Source organism: Colletotrichum aenigma (genome assembly GCF_013390185.1).
Source record: "Colletotrichum aenigma strain Cg56 chromosome Unknown KSG_Cg56_contig02, whole genome shotgun sequence".
Lineage (NCBI taxonomy): Eukaryota > Fungi > Ascomycota > Sordariomycetes > Glomerellales > Glomerellaceae > Colletotrichum > Colletotrichum aenigma.
This window is the reverse complement of record NW_023500908.1, coordinates 6568027-6587249: the sequence shown is the minus strand read 5'-3', so window position 1 is coordinate 6587249 and position 19223 is coordinate 6568027. Positions and strand designations below refer to the sequence as shown.

At 49.4% G+C, this 19223-nt stretch overlaps 2 protein-coding genes across 2 annotated transcripts; one reads left to right on the top strand and one right to left on the bottom strand.

Moving 5' to 3' along the window:
- Positions 1–2520: 2520 nt before the first annotated feature.
- CGCA056_v003795 (Uncharacterized protein) lies at positions 2521–4962 on the top strand (the record flags this gene model as incomplete). Its single annotated transcript, XM_037319051.1, has 7 exons — positions 2521–2678; positions 2740–2908; positions 2974–3405; positions 3462–3555; positions 3611–3690; positions 3743–3953; positions 4019–4962. The coding sequence occupies 7 exons, from the start codon at positions 2521–2523 to the stop codon at positions 4960–4962; spliced, it is 2088 nt and encodes a 695-aa protein (XP_037182798.1).
- Positions 4963–5078: 116 nt separating this feature from the next.
- FUB1-1 (Reducing polyketide synthase FUB1) lies at positions 5079–8129 on the bottom strand (the record flags this gene model as incomplete). The annotated part of the gene is made up of 3 exons (XM_037319050.1): positions 5079–5300; positions 5541–6683; positions 6738–8129. The coding sequence occupies 3 exons, from the start codon at positions 8127–8129 to the stop codon at positions 5079–5081; spliced, it is 2757 nt and encodes a 918-aa protein (XP_037182797.1).
- Between the last annotated feature and the right edge of the window lie 11094 nt (positions 8130–19223).

Here is a 19223-nt window from a genome sequence, read left to right as displayed (position 1 = left end):
TCTCATTGTTTTCACGGAGGAGCCGGACAACTCATTCCAAGAGCTCATTCTTCCACTTGCTTCCGAGAACTCCCCTGTCTTGCACGCCATGTGTGCCTTTTCCAAGGGACACCTTGAGTATATGGGCGTGCAGGACTCCAAACATTCATCCAACTTCCGCGTTCTGGCAGCGGAGGGCGTCTTCAGTCTCGTGCAGCAGAATTGCCGCTACGAGGAAGTACTGGCAGCGACCATGTTGCTCGTGTATTACGAATCGGTAAGTTCCATGCCCTTCTCGTCGGAACTTTACTGATCGAACACAGCTCACCCTCACTGGGTCCTCAAACATGGTACTTGAGCACCTTCGGAGTGCATTTGTTGTTCTGAGCTCCATGCCCAAGTCGGCAAAGAGCCAGAGCGTCAAGTTCCTTGAAAAGGTTGGTTTCAATACTGCAAAAGCTACCGATACAATTCAAGTACTCATCGTAATCTAGGCATTTCAATTTTACGACGTCATTGCGGCCTTGTCACTCGCTGCCAGCCCAGTGTCGGCCACGCCTGACTCAGACCACGAGTATCCCCTGGGTTTGTCATCTCCGAAGTTGACTCGGACAACCTTTGGAGACCCTCTGCTAGGCATGACTGGAGATCTCTGGCCTATTCTGTATCGGCTCAGCTCTCTCAAAGCCCTGAAGGGCGACTTGCAATCCGCCGTAACCGCAGACCAACAATCCAAGGTCTCGGTGCTACGCACGGAGTACGAAGCAACATCCAGAGCAATTGAGAACGCCTTGCAGGAGTGGGTACCACCAATACTGCCAAAGAACATTACCACGCCGTTTGAAACACAGGCAGGCGCACAAGATTCTTTGCAGGCGATGGTGCACAACTCGCTCGCCTATCGCCATAGTGCACTGGTGTACTTGAACCGTTCTATCTACGGGTACCCAGTCAACCATCCGGCTGTCCAAACGAACTGTTATCTAGCACTCAAGAGCTGTGTGGCAGTGATCTCCTCTGGCGGGCCGGTGAATGCCCTTCTCTGGCCGCTGTTTGTGGCTGCTTGTGAGGCCATCACGGACCACGACCGTGGTCTTGCCAGATATGCCTTCATGGAAATTGAGAGAAGGCAAGGCATGATAAACATAGAGAGAGCTCGCGCCATCGTCCTTCATCAATGGGCCTCAGTGAGCATGGACAACGTGCATGACACCTGTAGTGGGCGGGTAGACACTTGGAGGGAAATCGCAGGAGGGATGGGGTTCACCATCATATTCGGCTAAAAGCGCATCACCTATTCTAGACCTATCTTACTACGTAATATTTAATCGTGAGTTGAGTTTGTAGTTACGACGCAGCCCCCCCGCAAAAAGACTACGGCAAAATTCACCCTATACGCGGGCACAATTCTGGAAACACTATATAGGCACTTTAACCTGTGCCCTCTACTAATTAAAGAAAACAGTATAGAAACCTTATACGTTCCTGCTAGCAGGCAAACCCTCTGAACATCACAAAGTCGAACGCGCGCCCTGGCCGAATAGACCGGCGGAACAGCAACGGCGCCGGCCGCGCGGCGTGGGGCCAGCGGCGGCGGCGCCGCACGTAGCGGGGCCGATCACATCGGGGCCGAACATTTATTTGATCGTATTCATCAGGAATAACCGGTAAATCACTCTCTTCCATCGTAGACGTGTCATTGGGTAGAACCCACGGCACAGACCCCTACTGTTTCTTCGATGATCCACCCAGGCGGGTGTCAATCGGTTAGACGATCGGCAGATCACACGCGGAAGAAGAGTCCTCGGCGGATGCTAGAAAAGCTGGAGTCTGATTGATCAATAAGCATAGCTCTTCGTGGTTCAAATGTGCTGCCTGGTCTGTTGGGCGCTGAGCTATCATGTCTCAGGAAGACGTCACCTTGTTTTTCCTTCTGAATCAACCTTCGCTGCTCAGGCATTTGACTTCATTCAAAGATGATCCACATCATGAAATGACCAATCACATCATGATCTTGGGATGGCTGCATTCAGCAAAAACTGCCCCAGTAAGCAGAGCCTATGATTGCGATAGGAATGGAACATCTACTAACATGTTTCGCCAATTTGGAGGAATCTGTCATGTTGTCGTGAAGTGGTTCACGTAATGCAAAATTTCAGTCGCTGCGGATTTTATCAGCGCTGGCGAGCATCATCCACCTCTAGAGGGCTGGGGTGGCTGGGCTCTCATATACCTGTGTTGAATCTTGGAACAAAAGTCTGCTCTTCAATGACAATGTGAAATGCGAGCAAGAAATCAACAAGCCACGTACAGATACTAGTCAACCCTGGGAAATGATTGGGACCCCCTTGAAGATTACTCCGAAATAGCTCGCAAATTGTTGTCTCAGAGCGGGCGCTCGGCACTGACAACGGCGATCATGGCATTCCTTCTCAACAACCAGACGTTCTTGCCCTGACATAAATGGACGGCAATCCTTTCACTACATGAACTGCATGCTTAGATCGTGTGCAAAAACCCTGTCAACTCGCTAATCGCAACATGACCGATCCAGCCACTGAGTACCACCCGTGGGTCTCCGAGATCCAACTCGAAGTTCCCCAACTAGGCCCCAAGCTTGAGCCATGCGCCCACAAAACGAGCAAGTATGCGAACAAGAAAAGATTGGTGATTTGCTGTGATGGAACTTGGAATAACTCGTGAGTATTCGTTTCACCGTAGAAGCCAAGAAAGTAGGGGCTGATGAAAGGGCTTCTACAGCAACCAGAAAGGCAACATCTCCACCAATGTTGCCCGGCTATCAGCTGCGGTTGCCCACAAATGCTGCACCGGCATGCCCCAGATTGTGTTCTACCACCGCGGCGCAGGCACCGAGGAGTCCAAGGTCGCACAAGCCTTGGGCGGAGTGTTAGGGAAGGGAATTATTCAGGTGAGCTCATCTGCATTGAAATGCTCGTCTTTGAGCCGGATAATCATAAAAAACTCGTCTCATAGGATGTCGCCGACGTTTACCGGTTCATTTGCGACAACTACAACCCAGGTGATGAGCTCGTCATCATAGGCTTCTCCCGAGGTGCCTTCACCGCGCGGTCCGTCTCCGGCATGGTCTGCAACATCGGCCTCCTCAATCGCGTTGGACTCGCCAACTTTGGTGACATCTTCCATGACTACCAGAACTTTCCTAATTGGAGGCCTGGCACCAAGTTCAATATCGAAGACCACCTCGCTGGCTTTACCCTCACCAATTACGAACGACTGGAAAGATTCCGGACCAAAGATAACAGGAAAGATCATGTCACATTACAGAAGGAACTCGACGAGGATAAGCAGAAGTTCTTCGACAGAATTACAAAGTGCAAGAAGCAGGACGTCGATGGCATGGACTTGATTACCATGGCCCAGAAGTACCGCGATTTCTTGGAGAAGGTTAGCAAGAGGACTTCTATCCCATATGATGATGATACTGACATGTTGATCTGTAGCATCAAATGATCCTTTGCGAGAGAACGTTGCAGGAGAGAGATGGCAAGACAGACTGGTACTTTGCACCAGTTGTTGTCACCATTCAGGCTGTCGGTCAGTATCCACGGAGGGACAAAGGTTCTGGAATCTAGCTAACATGTGTGAACAGGAGTCTGGGATACGGTCGGCAGCCTGGGCTGGCCCAAGATGCCCTGGGAGAAGATACGCACCGATAGAAGCGCCAATGAAGTAAGCAATCTTTCATAATATTGTATTAGGCATCTGAGTTAACAGTATTCAGCTCCGATTCGCCAGTCTGGATGTTCATCCCAACGTCGAGCATGCATTCCACGCCTTAGCCCTCGATGAATGGCGCACTGCCTTTTCCCCCACCCTTTGGGGCAAGAGAGGCAACACCACCACCCATCTTCGCCAAGTATGGTTTCCGGGAAGCCACAGTAACGTCGGTGGGGGCTTTGAGGACCAACAGATTGCGACCATTGCGCTTGCATGTATGTCTTTCTTTGACTTCCCTTGAAGAAGAATGATGCAAGTGACTAACACGCATTTTCTGCAGGGATGGCGGATCAACTCACCTCAGTTGGAGTTGAGTTTTCCACCCCAGAAATGAAACGGATTTTCTACACTCTCGATCCATCTGTCGAGGCCCGAGAATGGGGCAAGGGTCGCATCTCCAGTCCTTCGGCGACTACCGCAATCCCCGACAAAGCTTACAACGCTCTTTGGTACCCTTGGCAGACCGTCACGGGTGGGAACACTGTGGCTGGCACGCGCACGCCTGGGTCCTACATGGAGGATGGCAGAAAAGACGTCATTCAAGAACCCAACGAACTCATCCACCCATCTGTACGCATTCGCTATCTCTACGATGGTCTTGGATTGGACGACAATGGCGACTGGGAATGTTCTGCTTTGACCAAGAATGGGTACAAATTGCAGAAGAGCAGCGTCCCTCTCCAAGTCGAAGACCCTCACCACAAGGACTTCATTGCGTCGACGTACGAGACGCTCAGTGGGACTGTCGCATCAGTTCGCGGAGGATTGCCGATCGACCCCAATACCGATCATAAACTGGTCCTCCACCAGCTTCCTTTTGAGTCTGATCTCTACCAATTGGAGGAAGCGAAGAATAACTGGGTATGGGAGAAGGAAGGCAAGGTTCTCCCAGAAGAACGCATTGGAATGTGGGAGAGGCTCTTCATTGAAGTTAACCACAACCTTCTCCACAGACAAAAAGAGACACAGAGACTGAAGGAAGAGCGGGAGGCAGCTGAGCCCAAGAGCAATGGCTGGTTTTCTGGCATCCAGTCTTGGGCTGGGGATAAGGTCAACACTGCACGCAGCGCTGCTGGTAGTGCTCTCACCAACACCGTGGGCAGGCTGCTCCCTAGCTCTGGGAAGCTGAAGCCTGCGGACTATCACCCGGACTTTGGGTATCACGACTTTGTTTCTTGGCAGAAAGGGGACGCAACAAAGACTACCAGGAAGATTAGAACCTAGAGCTATTGAATGGGAAATTTGCTTACCTCTAGCTGCTAGGTATGTAATTAGGTAGAGCACTGTCCAGCAATTATTATTCCTCTTTCATCTCTCCACTACTGCTAATCGCATATTCGCTATTCTCTTCTTTCATATTTCTTGTTATAATTATTAAGGTCTTTATTATCCTCGTGATTATCCTCGTTATCATCCTCATTGTCATCCTTAGTATTATCCTTATTGTTATTCTTGTCCTCGTTATCGTGCTTGTTATCGTCCTCGTTGTTGTCCTCGTTATTATTGTCCTCGTCCTCGTTATCGTCGTCCTCGTCGTCGTCTCTGCTGTTATCATAGTGATCCTTAGTTGCGTGAAAGTTGAAAACTCTTATTGAGATGGAGTGGAAATGATGCGCACTGGCATCTGGGCAAGATTTGAATTTCGTCATCAGAAGAATGCAGGCTCCCGAAGTTGCAACTGAAACGAAAATATGAAACGAGTACCATGAGAGTCTAAGGTACCTATTTACAAATTCCGTCAGTTATGTACATTTTGACCCGTCTAATGCCCCGACTCAATTCTCTCCATTGTTAAGTCTGACCAATGTGCTTCTCGCAGCAACAAAGGTGCCCAGTGATCTGATAGTCGAGTCGCCAACCATGTCAAACACGGCGACCTCAGCGCCCATCTCTTTTGACAACCAAGTCCTCAACTCCACGGCGACCAAGGAATCAACACCATACGCGTGCAGGAGCTGCGATGAATCAATGGTGGCAGCGTCAATTCCCAAGGCTCTGGAGAGCTTCTGGATGATGGCCTTGGTAATGACGTTCTCGGCAGCCTCAAGGGTCTCGGCACCAGCAAGTAACATGCTGTGGTTTACAGAGTCCTTGCTTTCCTCGGTGTTGCCACCTATCGTGCGGATCTGGTGGATATGTTTGAATAGAGGCTCGTGCATCCAACCAGGAAACTCAATGCCCTTTGACCGGAGGTTTTCGGGGATCTCGAAGCCGAGTGAGATTTGGGATCGGACTAGAGGAGCAACTGAGTTGGCCGGGTTGCATATCTCGTCCAAAAGAGCGTGATACTCTTCCTCTCTCAGGGCAGCATAGCCCTGGGCACGGAGGTGGCCCATGACATCGATCTTCTCGGCGGCATAGCCGACTGACAGGATGATACCGAGATCAAGAACAGTAGCCTTGAGGCCATGGCTGACGCGGTAGCGGGCAAGGGCATCCTGGTATGCGTTGCCGACGCAGTAGTTGGCCTGGCCTCCCTTTCCAACGATACCGGAGCCAGAGGAAAGAAGGATGAAGAAGTTCATGTCCTTTGGCAAGACCTCGTGTAGGTTCCAAGATGCATGCACCTTGGGTCGAACGGCAGTGTCGTAGTCCTCCAAGGTCATGTTCGCAAAAACGGCGTCCTTGAGAACCATTGAGCCCTGAATGCATCCCTTGATCGGAGGCATGTTATTCTGGCAGTCCTCAAGAACGCGCTCGAGAGTCTGTCTACTGGTCACATCGCAAGAAGGAGCGGCGACTCGGACTCCCTGAGCCTCGAGCTCGGCAATGAGCTTCTGACCTGACTCACGAACGGGCCCGAAACGGGAGAGCAGGATGAGATTCTTGGCCCCACGCCGGACCATCCAGCTGGCCATGCTGCGTCCAAGACCACCCAGACCACCGGAGATGACATAAGACGCGTTGGGATCGAAGTGGTAAGTTGGCTTCTGGCTCGTCATAATCTGTTTACTGAGTTAGCGTCAATTCCAGGAGCGCAGTTGTCCGTCAACACTTACCATAACTTTATCGTCATCGTGCGGTTCAATCACGATCTTGCCGGAATGGGCACCACTTTGCATGTATCGGAACGCTTCCTCAACACGTGACAGAGGATAGGTCGTAACGGGGCGCAGCTCGCTGATCTTTCCCTCGGCAACAAGCTGCATGATAGCCCTGAGAACCCTGTTGAAAGAATCCTCGTGATTCTCGCCAAAGTAGCTGACATCCAAGAACTCGAAGCGGACGTTGTTCTTGAACTTCTCCATATTCAGACGAGCAGACGAGTAAATATCGACTTTCCCGATTTCAACAAAGCGACCGAAGGGAGCAATGACATCCCAGGAGGCACGAAGAGCTGCGCCAGAGAGAGCATTGACAACGACGTCCACGCCTCTGCCCTTCGTCATGCGCTTAATACCCTGCGCAAATGTCAAGTCGCGACTGGAAAAGATGTGGTCTCGTGGGATGCCGTATTCCTTCTCGAGAAGCTCGCACTTATCGAGGGATCCCACAGTAGCGTAGACTTCGGCGCCGCGAAGGTGGGCAAGCTGAATGCAGGCCTGGCCAACACCGCCGGCTGCCGCATGAATGAGGACGGTCTCTCCAGGCTGAACGTTTGCGATGTCATACAACACGCAGTAGGCGGTGACGAAAACGACGGGGAGGGTGGCGGCATTGATGAAGGAGAGGTTATCGGGAAGCTTGGCGAGGGCCTTGTAAGGGGTCCTAGCGTAGGTCTTGACCGAACCTCTCAGCATTCCTGCGACTCTGTCGCCAGGCTTGAGAGGAGAGTCCTTGCCAGCCCTAGTGACGATGCCAGAAGCCTCGATACCAATCTGGTTGCTAATCACCTGACCGAGCGAGACCATGATGTCGAGGAAGTTGAGACCACTCGCCATCACCTTGAACTCGACTTGATCATCCGCGAGAGGCTGCTCGTATAGCGGATCGTTAATGAAATGCAGCGTGTTAAGAAGACCAGGCGATCCGACGACTATCTTTAGAGCTCTGCTGGAATTGGAGCTGAACTCTGCTTTAATAGGTCTCAGCTTCTTCGTCTTGGCGTTGATAGCCTTGTCTATATAAGTTGCCTCCACTAGACGGGGGATGTGGATAGTTCTATCAACCACTGCAAACTGATTATCTATAACTGACTTATCTCTAGAAAGAAAGATAGCATTAAACAGCTGAGTGGTGGACTTAGAGATGCTCTTAACGTCTCTGCTATTTTTAAGCGACAAGGTGACAAACTTCAGCTTAGGATTCTCAGCTCTGACGGTCCTTGAGAAACCAGTCACTAGCTCTGCGGTTGGAGTCTTGCATAATAGGCCACCGCCAGCAGTTAACCACAGGAGACCACTAGCAGATGTCACCATCTTCTTCAGGCTATCGAACTGCTCAGGCGCCATGTCCAACAAGAATGGATATACCTGCAGATCACCTAGGAAGATGCAGACCTTATGAGCGAAGTCGTCCGCCTGAAGGTCGAGGAGTGAGCAGATGCAGCTTTCAACACCCAGCCGAGCAAGGGTTCTGTTAAGGTTTGCAGCAACAGAGTTAGATATTCCTGAGGATAAAGAAGTCATAAGGATGACCTCTGGACGAGCTTGAGGCTTTATGTCTCCAGTAGATGCAGTAGCAACTATGAGGGAACTGACGTGGTTCTTAGGGTTATAGTAGTCTGTGAAAGATAAATCCACACTAGTGAATCTAGTCTGATTTATATATTTAGACTAGTTAGGAATGCTGAGAAGAGGACTCTATTAGTAGTAGTTCTCCTCAGATAGCCACTAACTAGGCAGCAGACTGAAGCTAAAGCTAGTTTGCATAAGGGTGTTATTAGTGATCTCATACAGAAGAAGCTGAGCACTAGGCTTTATTAACTTGCAGACGTGCTTAAGAGTGATATTGAGGCTCTAAGTGGCATGAAAGATGTTTGCAGCAATAATAAGGTTGTACTTGCTAAGCTTAAAGCCCTGGGCAACAGGGTCGTTCTTAATATTGAGCGTCTTGAAATTCATGCGGTCGACAGCGTAGTGGAACACCTCTCTGGCTTTCTTGAAGAATAAAGGGGAGATATTAGTGAAATCGTAGCTAGCGAAGCAGATGCTGCTGGCGTTAGAGTCCTTATAGTGAGTGAGGGTCTCTAGCATCAGATATATCATGCCACCAGTGCTAGCACCAATCTTGAGAACCTTCATACCAGGCTCCTTAGTAGCTAAATCATCTATATAGGCAGAGAGCCTCTAGTAGCTGATTGCAGCACTAGTTGCAGCATAATAGATATTTTCCGCGCGCTTCTCAGCAAAGAGAACCTGGAGAGGATCAAGCTTCCCAGCCAGAATGTCCAGTATAGCCTAACTGACGGCAACAACAATAGTGGCCTCAGGAGACTTACCATCCATCTTATCCTCAAGCTCCTTGAGATAGGTGTTATCCTCTGCAAGCTTGTCTATATTAGGGTTGAGATGGAAATTCTTCCTATCAGCATACCGCTTAAACTGCTAGCGCATCTAGTTGACATACTTCTGATAGTGGGGCTTTATCTCCTGCTCTATTTCAGGAGTAACAGTCTCTATATATCTCTTTATATATAAGAAGCATAACGTCTCTAAGTTCTTAATAAGCTTAGAGGGGTTAAACTTGAGAAGCTCCTCCTCAGCAAGGAAAGTGTGCATAGCGATCTCCTGGTTTATAAAGCTGACGTCAGGCTTCTAGTTAATATTAAAGCAGAGATAGCGGCTGGAGTCAGAAGTATTATTAGAAGAGTTTTAAGCGATCGCAGTAGATATAAAACCCTCAGCGACAACTAAAGGCTCTCTAGTGGCTGCTTTAATAGAAGTGAAGGTCGCCTCAGCCTGGCGAAGACTAAGGAACTTAGCGTGGGCGTGGACCCTGTGCAGGCTTTGGAGTTTGGCGCCGTCTGCAGAAAGCCAGAGCTCCTTGAACGAAGTGGGGATCATCACCTCTCCTATCTCCTTACCACCTATAGTTATAGCGATAATAACGCTTTAGATAATACTATTAAGAGTAATAAGGTGGATATAATGAGGCTGAATATAACTATAGGCCATCTTGCTCTTGATATCTGGAGGTGTGACTATGGCAACTGAGTTGCGCTAGGTATTAATACGAACGTCAGACAGATTCTGGAAGGTAGGTCTAAAGTTAAAGCTGATAGTCTGCAGGATTTCATAAAGCTGCTTCATCTGGATCTCCTCTGTGCATAACGTCTCAGCATCTCAGACCGTCTCTATATAACGCTTAGCGAAAAGATGATCCTTAAGGCTGTTGTCGACTGGCGTATATAGAACTTCATACTCCATCTGGATAAGACTGCAGCAGTGCTTAACCTAACTATCTTTTTCATAGCTGCAAAGCTTAAACTTGCTCTAGTTAGATGCAGCTAAAGCTATGCTGTTGACGTGTAGGTGTATATAGAAGTGAGTCTCAACACTATTGGAATTAAGTGGAACATATAAGGCCATATGCAAAGAGACTTCCTTAAACCTGAAGCCCTTGATCTTTCTCTCTAGTGTTGCTAGCTGGAGGCTAGCCTTAATCGCTATCACCAGCATGCTAGCAGCAGGGTATAAGGTTGCACTAGTGATATAATAGTCCTTGACCTATAGGTTCTCGTTAACCCTAATCTAGTTCCTCCAGATAGCGTTTAACTTATCCCAGTTAGGCATAAGAGCGCCTAGGAGCTTATGATGAGCATGCTAACAGAAGCAGTAGCCCTTGCTTAGATAACTCTCAGCCTAGAAAGTATTAGTGTGGTTGAAGGGATAGCTGGGAAGATCTACCAGAAGCTTAGGCTGAGCCTTGCTGACTATATTGAAGTTGATAGCATAGCCCTTGCAGAAGAGCTAGCTGACAGTCTAGAGGAATATAGATATAGCAGACTGCTTACGCATAAGCACTAACTTATAAGCCACAGAAGAAGTGTTAGAGAGGTGAGCTAGGGTCTCTCTAACAGGACCTTTAAGTGCTATATAGGGACTAATCTCTATAAGCTTAGTAATAGGCATGCCCTTTTATTTAGCTCTAAGCTTCTTTGTCTTCTGGTTGGAGTTGTTAACTAGCGTAGAGAGCGCCTGGAAAAAGAGCACCAGGGAGAGAAGGTTCTTAACCTAGTATCCAGGGCTTCTGAGAGCGCTGATGTCGATAGCTTTACCCTCGAGAGAAGAGTAGAACGTCAGGCGAGCTGAGTTATTAGGGTAAACACCAGCCTTTATCTTGCTAATAACACAGTTATACTCAGCAGCAATAGGCTCTATAAGCAGGGAGTAGTAGGCGTTCTAGATAGTGAGCTTACAGGCGAAGACGCTATTCTTATTAAGCTTCTCTTTAAGAGCATTAATCATTTTAATGCTGCCACTGATAGTAATATTTTTAGGAATGTTAATATAAGCTATAATAAGGACTTAGGTCTTAGACTGCTTAATCTCAGCAATATAGCTCTCTGCCTCAGCTTAGCCTAAGCCGACCGACATCATGCCGCCAGTGTGAGAAGCCTCGCTGCAGGATAATTAAGATGAGAGAGCACCATAGTGAAAGGCAAGTCTTAGCGCAGTGGACTTAGAGATAGCCCTAACAGCATATGCTGTAGCAATCTCTCCAGAGGAGTGACTGATAACTGAACCAGCAGAGACTGTAGCTTATAAGCAGGTTAATTAAGGCAATCTGCAGGGTAGTGCAAAGGGGTTGACTGAATTCAGCGTTATTTATATAAGAAGACTTCTTATCTTTTATAAGCTCCTCAGTAAAGGTCTACTCACACCTAATCTTATAGAGGTAGTCTAACGCAGATTCTAGGCTCTCTTTAAAAGAAGGGATATTAAGCAGTTTACATCCTATAGCGTACCACTAGGCACCCTGTTGTTACGACCCGTAAACAAGGATAACAGCTGAACGACCCACTCGGGCGTCGGGCGGCTAGGACAGGACATTTGTACTGCAGGATCACGGGAACAACAGGGACTCACTCGGAGACGGAAGAACTATGGTATAAGTCACGTGATGATAAGATAAGACTGAGCAGGCAGTGTGGATCACTGAGCGCTCAGTCGAAGTTACTGAGCGCTCACCAACAGTCAATGAGCGCTCACTGGTACCTGGTGAGGAATCAGTGATAGAGTAAAGGGTACTGTTCAGAACTTGTATATAGTATGACCCTGAGCCTGGCTCATGGTCAGACTTCCATAGCTCTTCAGCAATCAACTTAGTAATCATCCTCACGGATACTCTCAGCTTACCTTCACTGCGAATCACTTATTGAGTCTAAGACTGATCACCTTGGCCTCTGAAGAACCGATCTACTACAGCCTACGACCTACAACCTACGACCACGACCCAGTGTACTGTTAGAACGTATCAATCCCCAGCTTCTGTTAGCAGACCCTACTGTCGGATAGCTGACCGTAACACCTGTCTAGTGAAGACAAAGGCAAGCTTAGTGTTACGAGCGGGTCAGGGCAACCAACTGTGGCACAAAGCAAAAGCTTCGATAATGACAAATCCGTTGTCATTATCCCCTGTTCTGCACTATATAGTTACAAGCCTACAGTGACCAACTGCAGCGGTCGTAACACTTAGGCTTAGTGCCAGCCTTAATAGCCGTCAGCTTGCTGCTGAGCTTTTCGATAAGGGCGTTAATGCTAGGTGCGACGACGCTAGCTCTATAGGCGAGACGATAAGGTGAAGCTAAGATCCTCAAGGTACTTAGCCTTATCTTCGACCTGATCCTTCTTAGCAGATAGGTACTGGTGGTAGGTCTCCGCAAGACGGTTAATACTGCTCTCATCTGCAGCTGAGAGTATGAAGATTTTGTCCGCAGCGTTTAAGTCAAGATCTCTATTTGTCTTAGTGGCGCTGTTACTATAGCTATTAGTAGCTCCTAACTCTTTATTCTTCACGCTATTATGTCTGCTTGCCCTAGGGGTCTTGCTGTTAGAGTGACTATTCTCCTCAATTATCTCAGAGATCTCAACCTTCAGAGCACCTAAAAGCTTCTTATTCAGAAGCTCAGCAGTATAGTGTTAACCCTTCAGGCTATAGTCCTTGAGGTAGTTAAAAGCATCGTCTATAATAACGTGGGCATTAGAACCACTATAACCAAAGGAGTTGATTAAAGCTTAGTGAAGACTATCAGTCGGCTATAGGGTGTTTTCTATAGGGAACTTGAGATGCCACTCAGGAAGGATCTTAGGGTTTGCCTTCTCAAACTAAATATTAGAAGGGATCACTCCTATCTCAAGGACTTGGACAGCCTTAATGAGACCGGCAATACCAGCAGCGCCCTTAAGATAGCTGATGTTAGACTTGACGGCACTAATAATAAGAGGCTCCTCAGAAGAGTGATGTTTACTGAAAACCTGAGCAATAGCACTAGCTTTAATAGGGTCTCTAACAGGCGTTCTAGTACTATAAGCCTCAAAGAATTATGTCACACTCAGGCTAAGCCTAGCCTGGCGATAGGCTGTCTCAGCAGCATCAACCTAGGCCTGCTTAGTAGGTTGAGTGATTCCAGGTGACTTTCTATCTTGGTTAGCAACTATACTGCGAATAACAGCATAGATAGTGTCTTAATTGCAGACTGTATCAGAAAGACGCTTTAGGAGGAGAATCCTAAAACCCTCGCCTCTGGAATACCTATTAGCGTAGTGATTAAAGCTGTAGCACTTAGAGTCTGGCGAAAGGAAGCTAAGACTGGTAAGAGGGATATAGGTGTCTAGGTTGTAGAAAAGGTTAGCTCTGCTGACGATAGCTATAGAAGACTCTCCTATCTTCAAACTGTTATAGGCTAAGTGACAGGCTATCAAACTGCTTAAGCAAGCAGTATTAAGAGTCATGCTGGCACTGTGAAAGTTATAGAACCAACTAAGACGGTTGGATAGCATTATAGTATTAGTACTAGTTGCCAGGTATCTAAGATTAAGCTTAGGATCACACATAATAACTCCATCGTACTCGCATGTGAAGCATCTGATATAGACAGAGGTATCAGAGCTAACAGCCTTCTCTATAGGAATACCAGCTGACATGCTGTTAGTATTTATTACACTCCAATAATAATCATAGGAACTCACTATTTCCCAGAGCGCAGTAAACATATTCCAGCAGCCCTCGCTGCTGAGGATCTATGCACGCCGCTTCTGCAGGCGGAATAGAGAAGAAGGGGGCATCAAACGCTATAAGATCACCCTTAATATAGTGTCCCTTACGAATATTAATCTAGGAATATCATAAGCAACTGTGATAACTTAGAACACCAGAGATTACTTATAGCACCAGCCCTTTTGGGATCTAGATAGTAGAAAGCATTAATATTATATCGTTCTTTGCCGATATCACTCAGGGCAGAATGACCCTCAAGCGAAAGCTTTTGGAACCCCTTAGGAGTTGAGGCATCACCAGGAAACTTAAGATTAATACTAATAATAGCAATATCTTCATCGTAGGTGCTAGATGCACTATTATAGGTGGTTATAGCAGGCATAATGATAAATAAGATAGTGGTATTCTTGTTGAATAAAAGGAAAAGTGTCCTAGATATCCCTCACTCAGTTGAACGAATTAAGGCTTGCTAAATGATGGAATAATCAGAGGTGAGTATAGCTTAGATTGACCATATAAACTTCCTCGTAGTAAGATAGGCCTTAAATTAAATTTGTCAGTCTGATATCAGTATGCAGGCTGAAGAGAGATGAAACCATAGTATTGCTACTGCAGTGAAGTTTCCCAGAATAGCCTCATCTCAGCAGCTATATAATGACATAGCAGCACGCCGACTGATTTATCTGCCTGTTCAACCGCTAATCCATGGCCTGCTGGTTCCATCCATCATGTGAGGCTGAGTGACAACTATCAACCACGTTTATGACTTCTCCCGCATAGGGGGTCAATCTCAGGATTAGAAACAAGCATTTCTATATATAAATCACATCCATACCATGCCACCATAAGGCATATCTCACTATAGAAGTAACCTATCGCCTGAATAGGTATCATCATAAAGTAGAAGTAGCTAAGATCCTTCCATGAGAATATAGACACTAAGCAGGGTTAATCAAAGGATCTTAGGGCGGCGAAATTCGGACTCTGCAACCTCCTCGTGGTGCCGCCTGGGAACCTATCTTTTCTAAAGGTAGAGCCAGTGCAGAGACGTTACGGCGCGCAAGTGCAAGTGGTGGCGGGCGCTGCGCACGAAGTTTTTCTGGTGCGGCGGAAGGGCGGGATCGGACCAGAAGTGAGGGATTTTGGCGTCGCACAAAAATTTTCACACGCGCCACCAACCACCAAAACACCAGCAAAATCGACAGATATCGAGAGACCGAAAACCGAAATGCGAACGCGAAGCTGCCCAATTTCGAGGGAACTAGGTAAAAACCACCCGACACTGCTTCTCGGGGCAGAGACAGGGCACCCTCACGCCTCCCAGATCTGGGAAATACCTCCAGACAGACAGACACTGAGGCGGGTTAGTCATGGGATAGATGGAGGCTACGCCGGCTGGGTAGCCCTCAGGACAGCCTAGGGCAAGACATGGTCGGCCTGCCGAAAACCAGCTGTGAGGCTGGAAGCACGGTCGGAGACGGCGGCGGGTAACGGGAAGCTGGCCCGGGGGGTTGTGCCCTCGGACAACCAGTGGGCCGTAGCAAACACATTCGAGCAGCAGGCTACAGAAAGGAAACAACCCCGACTCGCACTCGGGCTGCTGGAGGAAGGAGGGTGTTGAAGAATTGCCCCTAGGGGGACCGGTCGGATATGGTATCGCCTTAGGGCCCGGCCTCCGGGCCCGGCCCTCACTCGGATCGTACCCGGGGTATCACGGCATAACGGGAGGAACGCTTGGGTCACCGCTCGCGCCGGGATGGCGCCGCGCGCTTTGGAAGCTGGTAGGGTGTCGCTATTGTGGACTGGACGTAGGGGAGGACCTGAGAAGGGGTGTGTTTGGCTCGAGAGGACGGACGCGCATGTCGGTAGGCTTAGAGAGGGATATGCCCTTGCGGCCTGCTTAAGGTGCAAACTTCTATTTGGGTGGCTAAGGACTGGGCGGTGGCGAGCCGGTGGTCTGGACGCCCGCTAAAGGGGCTGGCTACCCCTTTGACTATTAGGACCCCTAGGTACTGAGAGGGCTCCAGTAGACTCTCTCTCCCTGTTTTGGGGAAAAGGTTAGGGATTGCGGACTGTAGGAAATAGAAGACAACCTACTCTCGCCCGCGATGGCCTCAGAGCCAGCCGCGGGCGCCTCGCAGGGCCCTAACGGCCTCCTATCCTCTATGCATAACCTGCCGAAGACCCCTCCCCCCCTTACCTCCCTACCACCGCGTCCGAGGGGCCTCACGCCCCCCCCTATCCGGCCCCTTGGAGGAGGGCCACAATCGGCCACTGCCGCTCTTCAGCAAGCCCGGGAAGGTCGGGCCCTCCGAGATGAGGCCCTGGACCTCCTCGCAAAAGGCCTAGATGCCCTCATTGGGACGGCTCCAGCACGTCTGAAGGCTACAGCCCAGGACCTCATCGACTCTTTTGCCAGATTTGCAACCACAGAAACTTCTGGACCCACCCCTACCAGCCCCGGAAAAACGTACGCCCTGGCCGCCGGAGGCTCCACTAAAGGTGGATCCCTTTCCGGCCCCAGCCCCGGCCCCGGCCCCCGGCCGAGCCGAACAACAGGCCGGCAGGCCACCAACTACGCAAACAAGCCAAAACAGACCCAGGATCTCCGCCTACTGGTTAGGCTTCCTGCCGAACATATCCCTACCTCCAGAACCCTAGCCCCTCACTCAGTAAAAATGGTAGTTACAAAAGAGCTCAACCTACAACCACAAGACCTAGTTGAGGTTCGCCATACTGCTACTGGCTTCTCGCTGAGGCCCCAGAACAAAGAGATACAAGCCCTACTCCTTCAGAGGGCCCCTGAGATTAAGAACTGTCTCACAGCTGAGAAGGTAGAAGTGCCTACAAGATGGTACCAGTATTCCATCCCTTTTTGCCCCCTATACTTCACAAGCCTAGATGGAAGTAGGATGGGTATTGAATCTGAAATAGAGGAAGAGGTCTTCCTACAGACAAAGCAAAGACTCCTCTCCTGGCGCCCAACCCGAGATAGCCCTGACCTAGCCACAGCTACGCAAAGCCTGATTATTGCCCTCCCCCAGGGAGTTAAGGAAGGCTTCCGCCTGTTCGGCCAGTCAGGCCCAGCTCGTCTGCTCCCCCCTAGGAAACAGGTCCCTAAACGACACTCCTCTGGCTGCCAGGGCTTCCACTCAAACCGCTACTGCACCCGGCAACCCCTCTGTGAGAACTGCAGTATGCCCTTAGATTCGCATGAGGATAGGATCTGCCTAGCCAGGTCTAAGTGTGCTAACTGCTATGGGCCCTTCCCAGCAAGCCATGCCAACTGCCCAGCCAGACCGCTACTAGTTAATGGAAAACTTGTTATACCTACCTATAAGGAACTGCGAGGGATCCGGAAGGTTGGTGGCAAGGCCTCAGATGACCTCCTAGCTAGCCAGGCCTGCTCCCTAGGCAGCACACAGCAAGCAGAGGCCAGGCTGGGCACTACATCTAAGCGCCCTCGACCCCTCACACCTACACAAGACTCAATTGTTGTTGCAGATACTGCTAGCATAGCTGGAAGCAGCAATAGTATGGATGAGGATGAGGCTGAAGACTCTGAAGCCCTCCCCCTTACCAACCGCCCTATCTGCCCGCTTCCAAGCAGTAGCAGAAGCCAGAGGGTAATACAGAAGCCTGACTACAACGTTATTAATGCCTATACCCACCTCGATCTCGACTCAGAGCCGTAGGCTCAAAATGGCTACCCCACGGGTACTACGGGTCGCCCAGTGTAACGTGGGGAAGATCAGCCCAGCTCATACAGCTCTCCTAGAGCTCTGCTGGGCAGATCAGATCGATATAGTACTGATCCAGGAGCCCTGGATAGGCTATAGAGATAAGATGCAAATCAACACACACCCAGGCTATAACTCTTACGTACCAGTTGACTTCTGGAACAGCAGGGACACAAGGCCTAGGGTTATGACCTACACACACAAAAGTCTAAGGTTACAAATACAGCAGCAAAGACCTACCCTATCAAGGGATATCCTATGGATCAAAGCGGGCGACATTACTATTGCAAACGTCTATAGACCACCAGGTGAACCCACAAACCACACAACAAATACCCTCCTAAGCTATCAACCGCCGGAGAGAGCCCTTATTGCTGGGGATCTCAATGCTCGCCACTCCTCCTGGGAACCTGGCTCCCAAAGCCGGAACCGAGGGGACGATATTGCAGAGTGGGCTGAAGGCTGTAATCTTAACTTTATTGGGGTAGCTGGGGCTCCAACCCATACCCATGGGCATATACTCGACCTCAGCTTCTCAAATATCCCCTTTACAGAGGCCTGCATCAGCCCACACCTACATCCAGGGGCTGATCACCAAGCTATTATAACGACCATACCTATAAGCAAAACCCAGGACTTGAGGTGTCAGACTAGCCACCCTGTGGTCTCAGACTCATCCCTACTCCGGCTAGCCGACCTAGTGAAAGTAGGGATCCTAGCCCTGCCTACCTTAGGGGATACACCTACTTCAGCAGAAATAGACTCCCTAGCTACCCAACTAGTCAGCCTCCTCTCTACAGCTATCCAGGCTGTAGGGAAGAGACGGACTAACCAGGGCAGGGGAGCCCCCTGGTGGACAGAGGAGTGCTCAGAGGCCCACCAAGCAGCTATTGAGGCTAGGCGTCAGCAAGCCCAAGAACCTGGGCTAATAATACCACCGCCCATCCTAGAGGAGCAGAAGGCCTTTCTGACCACAGTCAGGAAGGCAAAACGCGCCTATTGGGCTGCTAAGATTGAGGAGGCTGGGTCTAACCAGAACTTATATCAGATACTTAGCTGGCGTAAGTCTGGTCTAGCTGTTAAAGCCCCACCTCTATTGGTAGATGGACAGGCTTTTAACAACAGCTATGATAAAGCCCAAGCCTTACGGAAGGCCCTACTAGAGAGATTTGACGCTACAGACGACTTCCATGGGAACCCATTTGCTATTCCTATAGTTCCAAGGCGTCTAATACCCTGGCAGCAGATAGTCAACATTGAGGAAGTACGCCAGGCAACTCTCACAAAGGCTACAACCCCTGGGATTGATGGGATTACTACAAAGTTACTACAATCCATTTGGGGCCTGATAGGTGTTCCTATACAGCAGCTCTTTCAGGCCTGCGTTCAGATAGGCTACTTCCCTAGGACCTTCCGCAAAGCAGAGGTAGTTATGATCCAGAAGCCGGGAAAAGCAGACCTCTCAAAGGCTGGATCCTGGCGCCCAATAGCCCTCTTATCCTGCCTAGGCAAGGGCTTAGAGCGGCTGATAGCAAAGAGGATGGCATATCTCACCATTCTGGAAGGAGTTGCTAGCCCACAGCAGGTTGGGGCATTACCAGGGAGGGCTGCAGTCGACCTGACAACCTGTCTAACCCATGAGAT